At 41.4% G+C, this 14396-nt stretch overlaps 1 protein-coding gene across 1 annotated transcript in view; it reads left to right on the forward strand.

The window, feature by feature from the left end:
• The window catches only part of SFXN2 (sideroflexin 2), a 93082-nt gene that overhangs the window by 15772 nt on the left and 62914 nt on the right, over positions 1-14396 (forward strand). The window contains exon 2 of the mRNA XM_089683306.1: positions 11540-11715. Coding sequence (XP_089539432.1) covers positions 11555-11715 — 161 coding nt within the window. The 5' untranslated portion in view covers positions 11540-11554. The remainder of the gene's footprint in view (positions 1-11539; positions 11716-14396) is intronic.

Raw genomic sequence — 14396 nt, forward strand, 5'->3', positions numbered from 1 at the left:
AGACTGCTCTAACTGCTGACGAGAAAAGGTATTTACAGTTCCTTGAAAAAGTATTCATACCCCTTGAAATTTTCCACACTTTGTCATGTTACAACCTAAAACGAAAATGTATTTTATTGGGATTTTATCTGATAGACCAATACAAAGTGGCATATAATTGTGAAGTGGAAGGAAAATTATAAATGGTTTTCAAAGTTTTTTACCAATATCTGAAAAGTGTGGCATGCATTTATATTCAGCCCCCTTTACTCTGATACCCCTAACTACAATCTAGTGGAACCAATTGCCTTCAGAAGTCACTAATTAGTAAACCTAGTCCAGCTGTGTGTAATTTCATCTCAGTATAAATACAACTGTTCTGTGAAGCCCTCAGAGGTTTGTTAGAGATCATTAGTGAACAAACCACACCATGAAGGCCAAGGAACACACCAGACAGGTCAGGGATAAAGTTGTGAAGAAACTTAAAGCAGGGCTAGGTTATAAAAAAAAAAAAAAAATATCCTAAGCTTTGAACATCTAACGGAGCACTGTTCAATCCATCATCCGAAAATGGAAAGAGTATGGCACAACTGCTAACCTACTAGGACATGGCCATCCACCTAAACTGACAGGCCGAGCAAGGAGAGCATTAATCAGAGAAGCAGTTAAGAGGCCCATGGTAACTCTGGAGGAGCTGCAAAGTTCCATAGCTCAGGTGGGAGAATCTGTCCACAGGACAACTATTAGTTGTGCACTCCACATATCTTGCCTTTATGGAAGAGTGGCAAGAAGAAAGCCATTGTTGAAAGAAAGTCATAAGAAGTCCCATTTGCAGTTTGTGTGAAGCCATGTGGGGGACAAAGCAAACGTGGAAGAAGGTGCTCTGGTCAGATGAGACCAAAATTAAACTTTTTGGCCTAAAAGCAAAACGCTATGTGAGGCGGAAAACTAACACTGCACATCCCTCTGAACATTCCATCTACACCGTGAAACATGGTGGTGGCAGCATCATGTTGTGGGGATGCTTTTCTTCAGCATGGACAGGGAATCTGGTCAGAGTTGATGAAAAGATGCATGGAGCCAAATACAGGGCAATCTTAGAAGAAATCCTGTTAGTCTGCAAAAGACTTGAGACTGGGGCGGAAGTTCACCTTCCAGCAGAACAACAACCCTAAACATGCAGCCAGAGCTACAATGGAATGGTTTAGATCAAAGCATATTCATGTGTTAGAATGGACCAGTCAAAGTCCATACCTAAATCCAACTGAGAATCTGTGGCAGGACTTGAAAATTGCTGTTCACAGACGCTCTCCATCCAATCTGACAGAGCTTGAGCTATTCTGCAAAGAAGAATGGGCAAAAATTTCTAGATGTGCAAAGCTGGTAGAGACATTCCCAAAAGACTTGCAGCTGTAATTGCAGTGAAAGGTGGTTCTACAAAGTATTGAATACAAATGTACGCCACACTTTTCAGATTTTTTTTTTTGTAAAAAATATTGAAAACCATTTATCATTTTTCTACCACTTCACAATTATGTGCCACTTTGTGTTGGTCTATCACATAAAATCCCAATAAATTACATTTACGTTTTTTTTGTTGTAACATGACAAAGTGTGGACAATTTAAAGGGGTATGAATACTTTTTCAAGGCGCTGTAGCATTTTATATTTACTAAAATAATTGCATTTTCATGTTCTATGTACTGTGGGAGACCAGATATAGTGAATGCAGGGTCCAGGGTTTAGTAAAACTTTAATGAAGGCGTTGCATTCATCTACACAGGGTCTAGGGTCTCTTGGATCAAGGAATTGCAATATCTGAGTTTCTGCAATGGTAATGTGTTTGCAGGACTTGGAAAGATTGTTTTCTGAAATTTGAGATTAATCTGTCTGAGATACAAGTAAAAAAAGTTCCTAAAAATGATGACACCCTTTTAAAAAGGCAAATACAGGCGAAACTCAAAAAATTAGAATATTATGCAAAAGTTCATTTATTTCAGTAATGCAACTTAAAAGGTGAAACTAATATATGAGACTCATTACACACAAAGCAAGATAGTTCAAGCCATGATTTGTCATAATTGTGATGATTATGGCTTACAGCTCATGAAAACCCCAAATCCACAATCTCAGAAAATTAGAATATTACATGCAATCAATAAAACAAGGATTGTACATAGAACAATATCGGACCTCTGAAAAGTATAAGCATGCATATGTACCCAGTACTTGGTTTGGGCCCCTTTTGCAGCAATTACTGCCTCAATGCGGCGTGGCATGGAAGCTATGAGCCTGTGGCACCGCTGAGGTGTTATGGAAGACCAGGATGCTTCAATAGCGGCCTTCAGCTCTTCTGCATTGTTCGGTCCCATGTCTCTCATCTTTCTCTTGGCAATGCCCCATAGATTCTCTGTGGGCTTCAGGTCAGGCGAGTTTGCTGGCCAATCAAGCACAGTAATCCCACAGTCATTGAACCAGGTTTTGGTGCTTTTGGCAGTGTGGACAGGTGCCAAATCCTGCTGGAAAATGAAGTCGGCATCCCCATAAAGCTCGTCTGCGGAAGGAAGCATGAAGTGCTCCAAAATCTCCTGGTAGACGGCTGCGTTGACCCTGGACTTAATGAAGCACAGTGGACCAACACCAGCAGATGACATGGCTCCCCAAATCAACAGACTGTGGAAACTTCACACTGGACTTCAAGCATCTTGCAGTGTGTGCCTCTCCATTCTTCCTCCATACTCTGGGTCCTTGGTTTCCAAATGAGATCCAAAAGTTGCTCTCATCAGAAAAGAGGACTTTGGACCACTGAGCAACATACCAGGTCTGTTTTTCTTTAGCCCAGGTAAGACGCTTCTGACGTTGTTTGTTATTCAGGAGCGGCTTGTTTTCTTCCACACTTTTCCCTTCCACATAACTATCTATTAATGTGCTTTGATACAGCACTTTGGGAACTTCCAACTTCTTTTGCAATTACCTTTTGAGGCTTTCCCTCCTTATGGAGGGTGTCAATGATGGTTTTCTGCACAACTGTCAGGTCAGCAGTCTTTCCCATGATTGTGATTCCTACTGAACCAGAGATCATTTAAAGGCTCAGGAACCCTTTGCAGGTGTTATGGCTTAATTAGCTGATTAGAGTGGGACACTTTGAGCCTAGAATATTGCACCTTTTCACAATATTCTAATTTTCTGAGATTGTGGATTTGGGCTTTTCATGAGCTGTAAGCCATAATCATCACAATTATGACAAATCACGGCTTGAACTATCTTGCTTTGCATGTAATGAGTCTATCTCATATATTAGTTTCACCTATTAAGTTGCATTACTGAAATAAATTACCGTATTTTTCGCTCCATAAGACGCACTTTTTTCCCCCCAAAAAAGGGGGGAAAATGTCAGTGCGTCTTATGGAGCGAATATAAAGAGGCTGGTCCGGTATTTTTGCGGCCACCATGTCAGAATACCGGGCCGACCGCTCAGCTGTTGTCTCCTGCAGGGCCTTACCTGTTCCTCGCTCCAACGCTGCACAGTCTTCCCACGCTGGCTTCTGTGACAGCCGGGTGCCCACTGCGCATGTGCTGCGCTTTGTGAATGATCCGGTGTCTTCTGGGACACATGACAGGTCCCAGAAGGCGCCGGGTCATTCACAAAGCGCAGCGCTTCTCGCACATGCGCAGTGGGCACCCGGCTGTCACAGAAGCCGGCCCGGGAAGAAGAGGGAAGGACAACTCCGCGGACGTGGGAGCGGGTACCTGTCAAATTCAGGTACCCGCTCCCCCTCCCCAAAGGTCAGCAGTCTCTGGTCATTCCCTTCACTATCTGCAGTCTTTGGTCACTCCCTGCACTGTCTGCAGTCTCTGGTCATTCCCTGCACTGTCTGCAGTCTCTGGTCATTCCCTGCACTGTCTGCAGTTTCTGGTCATTCCCTGCACTGTCTGTAGTCTCTGGTCATTCCCTGCAGTGTCCGCAGTCTCTGGTCATTCCCTGTACTGTGTCCGCAGTCTCTGGTCATCTCCTGCACTGTGTCCGCAGTCTCTGGTCATCTCCTGCACTGTGTCCGCAGTCTCTGGTCATCTCCTGCACTGTGTCCGCAGTCTCTGGTCATCTCCTGCACTGTGTCCGCAGTCTCTGGTCATCTCCTGCACTGTGTCCGCAGTCTCTGGTCATCTCCTGCACTGTGTCCGCAGTCTCTGGTCATCTCCTGCACTGTGTCCGCAGTCTCTGGTCATCTCCTGCACTGTGTCCGCAGTCTCTGGTCATCTCCTGCACTGTGTCCGCAGTCTCTGGTCATCTCCTGCACTGTGTCCGCAGTCTCTGGTCATCTCCTGCACTGTGTCCGCAGTCTCTGGTCATCTCCTGCACTGTGTCCGCAGTCTCTGGTCATCTCCTGCACTGTGTCCGCAGTCTCTGGTCATCTCCTGCACTGTGTCCGCAGTCTCTGGTCATCTCCTGCACTGTGTCCGCAGTCTCTGGTCATCTCCTGCACTGTGTCCGCAGTCTCTGGTCATCTCCTGCACTGTGTCCGCAGTCTCTGGTCATCTCCTGCACTGTGTCCGCAGTCTCTGGTCATCTCCTGCACTGTGTCCGCAGTCTCTGGTCATCTCCTGCACTGTGTCCGCAGTCTCTGGTCATCTCCTGCACTGTGTCCGCAGTCTCTGGTCATCTCCTGCACTGTGTCCGCAGTCTCTGGTCATCTCCTGCACTGTGTCCGCAGTCTCTGGTCATCTCCTGCACTGTGTCCGCAGTCTCTGGTCATCTCCTGCACTGTGTCCGCAGTCTCTGGTCATCTCCTGCACTGTGTCTGCAGTCCATTGGTTCAGAATATTTTTTTTTTCTTGTTTTTCACCTCTAAAACCTAGGTGCGTTTTATGGTCAGGTGCGTCTTTTGGAGCGAAAAATACGGTAACTTTTGCACGATATCCTAATTTTTTGAGTTCCACCTGTAGAAGTGGATAGTTTTCCCAATAAGGCTAAGAGAGCAGTTGAACAAGTGGGCCTTCTCCAAGTGCCCTCAGGCAATGGACGGAGGGGTTCACTAGAAGTGGCTCTGGCAAGTAGCTTCTAGATTTCTGCCATACGGACTGACTCGTAAAAATAGTGGTTTACCAGTGGTGTTGGGGGCCTCCCATAGACACGAGATTGCCATGTCTTGCAACTGAACATGACTGGATGTGGTGGCTGCGCTTGCATTTCTGTGGATGTTTATGGGTACCTTAGCCAAAGCTTACAGAAATTGATGACAAATATAAACTATACGTTTTATGAAAAAACAAATCGCTATCAGCGATGAAAAACCCTGTGCCGTTTGGTCTATTAAAATCTAGTTATCCATGTTGGGTACCGCCATCTTGGCTCTCGCATAGCATGGGGAAGGTAAGCCAGACTATCAATTTCAACCCACATGTCAAAAACATCACTGCTCTTTCTGTGATGATGCCCATATTGGAGAAAAATATATTTGAAATATATTTTAAAAATATTCTTTCCAAATATATTGCCATATATTTGAAATGCTAAAATTTTGGCCATATTCAATATATTTCAAAATATATTTCAATACATATATACTGCATGTTTAAATGCGTAAAAATACATTTCAAATATACTGTATGTCTTTAACCACTTCCCGACCGGCTGTTGCATATAAAAGGCCGGACGGTGGCACTGCAGGGTCGGGTGGCTGTTTATAAATGGCCTTCTCGCACCCTGCTTGTGCACGCTCCCTGGGAGCGCGCAGCACCGTGATCCGGTGCCCGCTGTGTCCTCCGGACACAGTGAAACACCGATCGTCGGACGGGACCTCTGTACGAGGTCCCGATCATGTGATCACTGATTGGCCAATCAGTGATCACATGCAAAGTAGTAAGCAAGATGTCACTTGTGACATCATTGCTTACTACGTGTGAAATCTGTGAATGATCACAGAGGTCACATGGTACAAGGCTATTCACAACAGCCTTGTACCATGTGACAAGCTGTGACCAATCGCAGCTCACTCAGTACGTCTCAATGAGTGCAAGAATGCAGACAGAGAGAAAGAGAAATGATTGCTTTTACATCCTATATGGGTGTAAAAGCAATCAGTGTAAAAAAAAAAATAAAAAAAAAAAATCTTCATCACCCCCCACAAGTAGTACAGTGTCACCATGGTGATACTGTACTGCTAGGGTGACAGTATGTAAAAAATAAAAATAAAAAATAATAATATAAAAAAAATAAAATAATGTAGAAAATTTTTTTTAAAAATTATAATTTTTGGTTATAAACTAATTTGGATTTTTTTTTTACTAAAAAGATAACGGAATAAATTTTGGCAAAGATTTATGATGAAATATTATTTATTTGCAAAATTTAAAAAAACACACTTTTTTTCAAAAATTTTTGACTTTTTCATTTACATAGCAAAAAAAATAAAAACCCCAACGGTGAATAAATACCACCAAAATAAAGCTTTATCTGTCTCAAAAAAATGGTAAAAAATTCAATTGGGTACAGTGTTGCATGACCGCACAATTGTCATTCAAAGTATGATAGCGCTGAAAGCTGAAAATTGCCCTGGTCAGGAAGGGGGTAAAAGTGTCCGGTCTGGAAGTGGTTAAATATACAAATTACATTTTTTGAGTGCATGTACAAATATATGTAAAAATGACTTTTTTATATGTTAAAAAAATCTAAAGAATATATTTAAAAATTATATTTTTATAAATATATTTTTTTGAAATATATTAGATTTTCTTTTAACATATGAAAAAGTCATTTTAACATTTTTTTTTACATATATTTGTAAATGAAGGTGTATGTGTGTGTGTTTGTGTGACTAAAGCGCAGGTAGTGTGAACTGGCCCTAAATGCTGCACAATAGTTATTTTCTTGAGGAAAGACAATGCTTGTTCCTTTTTGTATGGAGAAAAGCAGAAAGATAATTGGTAGCAGAAAGTTTTGCAAGCAATGCCACTGCATTTTAATTGTAGGCCGAGGTGGCGGTGTGCTGCCTGATTATTGCAGGTGAGGCCTGAATCTGGAAATGGGACACTGTATGAGCTCCCTAAATGACGTGTGATATTTGAAGATCTCCCCTGGGCATGCTTTAATTTATCACACTTCTTCTCTCTGTGATTGATTGTGCAATCAGAAATTTCCCATGGGGTACATACACACGGCTGTATGAATACCTGGCAACTAGTATGCAGGATCCTTCTGGAAGGAAGATTCTGAGATAAAATGTGCTCTGTACATGTGTAACTTTTGAGCAGCATTTACATGTGTACAGTGTTAATACATCCCATTGGGTATTGATTATTGCCACCTAGCAACCTCCATTGTTAGGACGCAGATTGCTCATGTAGTCCAAAAAAGAAAATTTAGGCCTCATTCTCAATGGGCAAAAAAAAAAGCTCCTTTTTAGAATAGAAGAGGAGCAGTTAAAGGGTGAAAAATAAACCACCACCACTGCGTTCAGGAAAGGAGCTGAAAAAACGCTTGACACGTATAATGGCTAGATACATTTAGCGCTTGAGCGTTCATTTCGTCCAGTAGCCAGAATAAATTCATAGCGTGTTAAACGTGTGTGCAATACATGGTTTTGGGTGCGTTTTTTTTTTTTTAAGTTTTCTTCTGCCAGGAGTAAAAGGCATTAAGAGGAGAAATTCAAACGTCCTGTGCAAATAAGGCCCTACACTGTACACATGTAGTTGTTAGCACAAACATTTACGTGTGTACAGGATAAGTTATGGAGCATACATAGAATCTTGTTTGGCCCTGCGTGCTGTACAAGAGTAATTTATCGATTTGCCCCCATCATGCTAAGCAGTGTGGATGGGTGAATCTGTCCTGCCAATTATTGCATTCTGAAATCTGGCACCTGCAGCTGTCAGGATGCGCTATAATTGGCTGCCCGTTCACATTGCGCATTACTGCTTGTGATTTGTCACATGGGGTAGCCCATACACTTGAGTAGGCTGCCCTATGCACATTTGGACCAGGGACCGAATTCTGACCCTGATCCAGATGTGTTTTTTCACATGCATTTTACCACGCAACAATCGTTGCAAAATCACACCACGTTTGAGGGGCCATTAAGATTGAATGGCACCCAAATGCACATTGCATATTTTGCCACAATTTCAGTGCGATTTGGAAACGCAGGCAGAATCGTGTGGATTTTGCTCATGATTCAAAATCGCTAAACGTGAACAGGGCCTTATGCCAACAATTTTCAGATCGAAGGATGTCGGGTGCCAACAGGACTGCTGGGGACTCTAATTTCAGCCGGTTCATCAAGAGCTGGCTAAACTTTGCTGTGTGCATGGCTAGCCTCTGCCATGTGTGTGTTTTTCAGATATGCAACAGAAATGGCAGATCCTTGACTACAGCATCACACTCGCCACCTCTGAAATAAACTGCAAATGCCTCCTACATGACCACATCATTGCACACGGAAGGGGAGAATTTTTTTTTTCTTTGACATCTTGATAGTAAGGCTTAGTTTGCACCTGCAGTTGGAGGGTGGTAAGAACACATGGTTGAGATGTGGTTTTACTGCTCCACCTAAGTCGCAAAGGCAGCTGTACAGGGGTATACTCGTGAGGCCACAACATGGCAAAAATTATCCCCGCTGTCGAATCTTCCAGACAGTAACAGCTGCCAAACTTAACCCATTCAGGCAAATGGGTCTGCATTATATCTGCCCCACAGTCGCGCGCAATGCATGCCGTTGTGGCATGGTGGTGATGGCTTTTTTTAAGGAAATATATGCCCTCCTCCCTACCTGTCAAATACCCACTGAAAAACACACCACAGCATATCGCTCTTCAGAGTGCTCAATGAGCCCTTCAATTACAGTGTTAGGTTATTTTACATGAGCAGAATAAAAGAAGTACACTTCAATGAAAAAGGCACGCTTCACCAAGTCCTTTACAAATGGCTTTCCCAATTACTTGGGTGAATTAATTCTGGGCAATGAATCACTTTCTAACAGGTGAACGTCCTTACTTTGACTTTTCTGGTTCTATGTTCTCTCTTATCTGAGTCAGCAGTGGTTTATTTCAGTCCTCTGTTCACCAAATAACCGTATTCTAGAGGTCACTGGATTGGGTTTTTAGCGAGATCTTTAAATAGACTGCCATGTTTAGTGCTCAGCACATTGAAGCCATGTGACATGCTTCTATTTAAATTCCGTTACATATGCTTGGCTGACTTTTCTACATTTTGACATCAGTGTCATTTGCATTATTATTCATATGCTTTAAAGTATCACTAAACTCAGCACACCCCTCCCCAAAAAATATATGTATCACACCGCAATTCTTCAACCCGTACCATCTGTTCATCTTATAACTGCAGCCTTGGAGAGCACATCAAGATATTAATATTGTACAGGATTTCTAGTGTCATCATGTCACACATTGCTTTACAATCTAAAGTTCCAATACAATTCAATGCAAGAGGATTAGGAGGGCCCTGCTCATTGGAGCTTACAATCTAACAGTAAGGGGCAAGTCATAACACAGGTAATAACTGTGGAGGAATGAGTTGATAGACAAAGTAAAGGTTCACTTGTTGGGTAGAGGCAGGATAGGCTTCCCTGAAGGCATGAGTTTTCAGGGATCACCTAAGGATCACATGGGTGACTAGCGCAGCTGCAAATGACAGCGGCATGAATCTGCTGTTTCTGCTGCCATTGAGCCCTCTACACTTCGATGACAGGTCAGCGGCTGCAGCTATCTGTGGCTGCCTGCCTGCCCAGCCTACTGCAGGTAGCTGCAGCCACTGACCTGCCATTGAAATGCTCAAAGTTCAGCGGCCGCAGGTAGCCACGTTTAGGTGGAAGTAATAGCTGAGATAATCGGCAGATTCCTATCACCATCATTTGCACTGACACTAGTCATCCATGTAAATGTAGGCTTTACATGGACAGGGTAAAAGATAACTGAACAGATTGTAGTAGAGAGTTCCAATGGATGGGAAAGGCTCTGGAGAAGTCTAGGATGACAGCACAGAAGGAGGCAATGAGAGATATACAGTATCCATTTATTATTATTATTATTATTATTATACAGGACTTGTATAGCGCCGACAGTTTGCTCATAAACTGTCTTAATGCAACTTCCATCGCAGATCGCAAAAGCTGCCGCATGTATGATGGAACCCTAAGCCAATTAGTCTGTTGCCTTCTCACTACCCATTTTAACCCTGCAAACGCTGTCCTACTTTGCCATGGTCATGCAATGGTGGTGTCCCTCCATTTACTTGAATGAGTCATATATGACAGCTGTACTAGCCACCAAATGTGATGTCGGTTAATTTTTGCTGTAGCAAAAAGCAAAGTATCTGTGCTGTGGCGTAGCAAAGTATCTGTGCTGTGGCATGTGTACAGTTCTGAGCAACTGCATGCCCTTGTTTAGGTGGGCAATTGGGGCAGTATAACGAAGGCTCAGCTGCCTGCTTTTACCGCCCCCTGGCCACCTGTGTAAACGAGCCCTAATACATTGCCTGGTGCTGTTCATCTAGCACTGAGAGTGTTGTAAGCGGTGCAAAGAGCAGAGTGCAGTGGTTACCAAAATAAATAGTTACTCTCTCCTGGGGCACAGACAGCAGTAAATGTGTAAGGGGTCCTAACCCCTCACCATTCTATAATCAACATAAAAACATGGTTTTTGCTTTGGATGTACTTTTAATCAGAATTTATATTCTAGAGAAAATTGAAAAGTGAAGGCTTGTGAACTGCTATGTAAACATTGAAACCTACTTAAGTACTCATTCATTTCTCCTGATAAAGCCACGCGACCGATGGTGTAACGCGTAGGGGAGGGGCTCTGACATCATGACGCTCGATGGGACCATACTGACACCAGTAGGTTTTTCCCCATAAGAAAAGATCTGGAGGACACATTTGTGAACAAAGTGGTTTTATATACAGACCATATGTGAGTGCATTACTTTTATGAATAAAATGTTTTCTTAAAGGATAATACCCTACGATTTGATGCACTCCTCTATATTAACCACCGTGGAAGGGAAGATTATTATTTGAGTGGAGAAGGACCCCAAACAGCAAGATATCATCTCATCCATACTTTGGCCCATTTAAAGGGACACAAGCATTATATGACCTTACTTAACGGTTTGGTCATATACTTGAGGTGAGAGCACAACCGGTGGGGGAGCACGTCCATGAAAGTTTTTTTGCACAAAACATTTTATTTCAGAAGCACAGGTTTTAAAGTGAACTATGCAAGTTTGAAGAAATCTTATTATGGACTTTCCTGATAATTCTATGGACACTGTTATTGGAAATTGACACTGGTTTAATATATATATATTTTATTTATTTTGATTCACTTTCATCTTTATTCATTTTTTCATATTCCATTTAATTGTTTATTTATGGTGGTATGCAATATAAGTAATAGCAGTTGGATGTATAATTTTAAGTGAAGCATGGCACATTTAGATATATTACTAATATTCTACAGGTACCTTCTTACCTAAATTCTCTTATAACAGCCTCATCACAGCATTGTGTTTTGACTTCATAGCCATCTTGTGTCTAATTTAATTTAGGAAAAGCAAAGAAGTATGGAAGTCGATGTTTCCAAGTTTGACATTGATGCCCCAAGATGGGATCAGAATACATTCATTGGTCGCTTGAAGCACTTCTTCAATATTACAGACCCCAGGACAGTGGTTGTGTCTGAACAAGAGCTGGACAAAGCTAAGCTGCTTGTTGAGGCTTGCAGGTAATTTCAAAGAACTATTTATTTCTCTCTAGCATTCTATAACATTGGGAATACAATAGATCAGCCTCTACCAGGGTTCCTTATGAGGTTGCTAGGAGTTGAGCAATGAGCAGTGGTGACTAGACCTACCTCTACTAACCACAAGGGCAAGGGGGGAATTTCTACACTGGCCACTAATGTTAGGGAACCCCACAATTTTTACTGCCTGCATCCTTTTCTGTTATTCTTTTTACTCATTTAAGTTTAAGATTACTACTTGAAATGTTGTTGTGCAGTAGGGTGCAGCGCACATGGGGTTTTCCTGTGCTTGAGGGACATATGACAGACATTTATCAAGAGCTCTAACTATGCCCACCTTTTTTGCCCCCCCTCCTCCATTCATAGCAGTTATACTACAACTTTCACCAATGAAAAGCTCTAATTGAAATAAGGAGGCAGACCTTTCATTCATCCACCCATCCTCCATTCATAGATTTTTGTTGTTTTTTAATTCATGGAGGCTATAGTGTGGGTTTTATGAATAAAAGCAGGGAACAAAAACCACAAGAAAAAAAACAGCAAACTTGATGGGAACCTGTAACAGCTCCAGCACTGGTTGACCCCCACTGCATTGGAACATTATGGGTGGGGAAGAGGGGGGGGTGACCACGGTCTACAATTTGGTGTTCATACTAATGTACCGTGAACTGGATTCCTCTGGGGTAAAAGCGTTCATAAGCATTGCATTAGATGAATTGTGTGGGTTTTTTATTATTTTTTAACCGCTTGCCTGCTGGGCAAATTCTGACATTCCTCATCTACATGTAAAAATCTGCATTTTTTGCTAGAAAATTACTTATAACACCCGAACATTTTATATTTTTTAAGAGGAGACCCTAGAGAAGAAGATTGTGGGTGTTGCATTTTTTTTTCATGACATTTCATGTCACACAGTATTTGCGCAGCAGTAGCTTTACCTTTCATTTTTTATGATAATTATATTCACATTGGTTTTTGTATGGGAGGAGATATATCTTTAATTAGGAAGCATTTATACACTTATAATTATTTTTTTGCAAAGGGGGAGGTGTACCATAGCACTTCCCTGACACTAGATATTTAGATTCTCACAGGGGGTGTGGTAACACTTCTTCATGAGTTGGATGTAGTGAGGTAGCACTGAATTTGTTTTTATTTTTACACTGTACCTTCATTTTTTTTTTTTAATCACTTTTATTGCTATCACAATGAATGAACAGCATCCCTTGTGATAGCATGGGCCATGACAGGTCCTCTTTACAGAGATCTTGTGTCTACCCACATAAAAGAGGCCTTACAGTTGACCTAAAGTGAAGAACTGAGTTCTAGGTCTAGGTCGACTTAACCCCCATACCATCTGTAAAACCTAAAAAGAGCACCCAAATACTTACCTGTCACTCAAAATCAATGGGCAGGCATTGATTGGCAGCTGGGGCACACAAAGCCAGATAGTCTCTCAAATGCAACTTAAGACCGGACATAGTAGGCATTTAGGAGTCTGTGGGAACCCAGAATGAGACCTCTTCATGTCTGAAAGGTAAGTATTTGGGTTCCTTGTTCCTGTTTTACAGCATCCCCCATGTAATGAAGATGAGGAGAAGGTTGGTAGCTTTAAAATTCATAGAAGATAGAGGTGTATAGAATAAAAGTGCACCATCACACTTTTAGCGTTCTACCCTGCCCCTCCACAGCGGATGAGGGTGTTTACATGCCGAAGTCATGGTGCTTCACGCCTGCAGAAAAAAACTATCCACCACACGGAAAGGTTTCTTCACAGTGAGAGCTGTGAAAATGTGGAATAAACTCCCTCAAGAGTAGGTTCTGGCAAGCTCAGTGGATTGCTTCAAAAAAGGCCTGGATTGTTTCTTAGATACACAGAATATAACTGGATACTAACATTTATAGGTAAAGTTGATCCAGGGAATATCCGATTGCCTTTCGAGAGATCAGGAAGAAATTTTTTTCCCAGCAGGAGCAAATTGGATCATGCTTTGCTGGGTTTTTTTTGCCTTCCTCTGGATCAACTGTGGGTGTAGGATTATAACTTTTTTTTTTTCTATGGTTGAACTGGATGGACTTTTGTCTTTTTTCAGCCAGACTAACTGTGTAACTATATATATAAATACCACTTCCTTAAATACAACAAGTGACAAGTTCAAAGATTCAACTAAAACAAAATTCAACTAAAACAAAATCTTAAATCTTCATAACACAAATAGCACATTCACCCTTGATGATGTGAAACAATAATATAAAAAATGTGCCAAAATTTATACCATTCACCCCATAAAATACCTATATTTGCTATAAGTGTTCAAAATATATAAAAAAAGTCCAAAAAAATAAATATAAATCCAAAATTATGAAAAAATAATAAAATTATATAATTCCAAAATTATATAAAATATACAGATGAAAATAAAAGTCCTTCCAATCCTTTCTCACGATGATAAAACCTCAAAAAGAAGGAGATATCACATAGTGTATTATCTTTTTAATACAACATAATATTCGTGACAACACTCTAGTGATTATCTAAATAGGAATATAATTTTTCCTTTTGGTAATTAGTGTAAGAAGTGAATCAAGTGAACAAACATGAATTCAAAAAAATAGTGCAAAACACTGTGTATTGTGAATCACTTTACAGTGCTCCAAAATAA

This window comes from Staurois parvus, unplaced genomic scaffold (genome assembly GCF_062004578.1).
Source record: "Staurois parvus isolate SC_StPar_1 unplaced genomic scaffold, SC_StPar_1.0 ptg000303l, whole genome shotgun sequence".
Lineage (NCBI taxonomy): Eukaryota > Metazoa > Chordata > Amphibia > Anura > Ranidae > Staurois > Staurois parvus.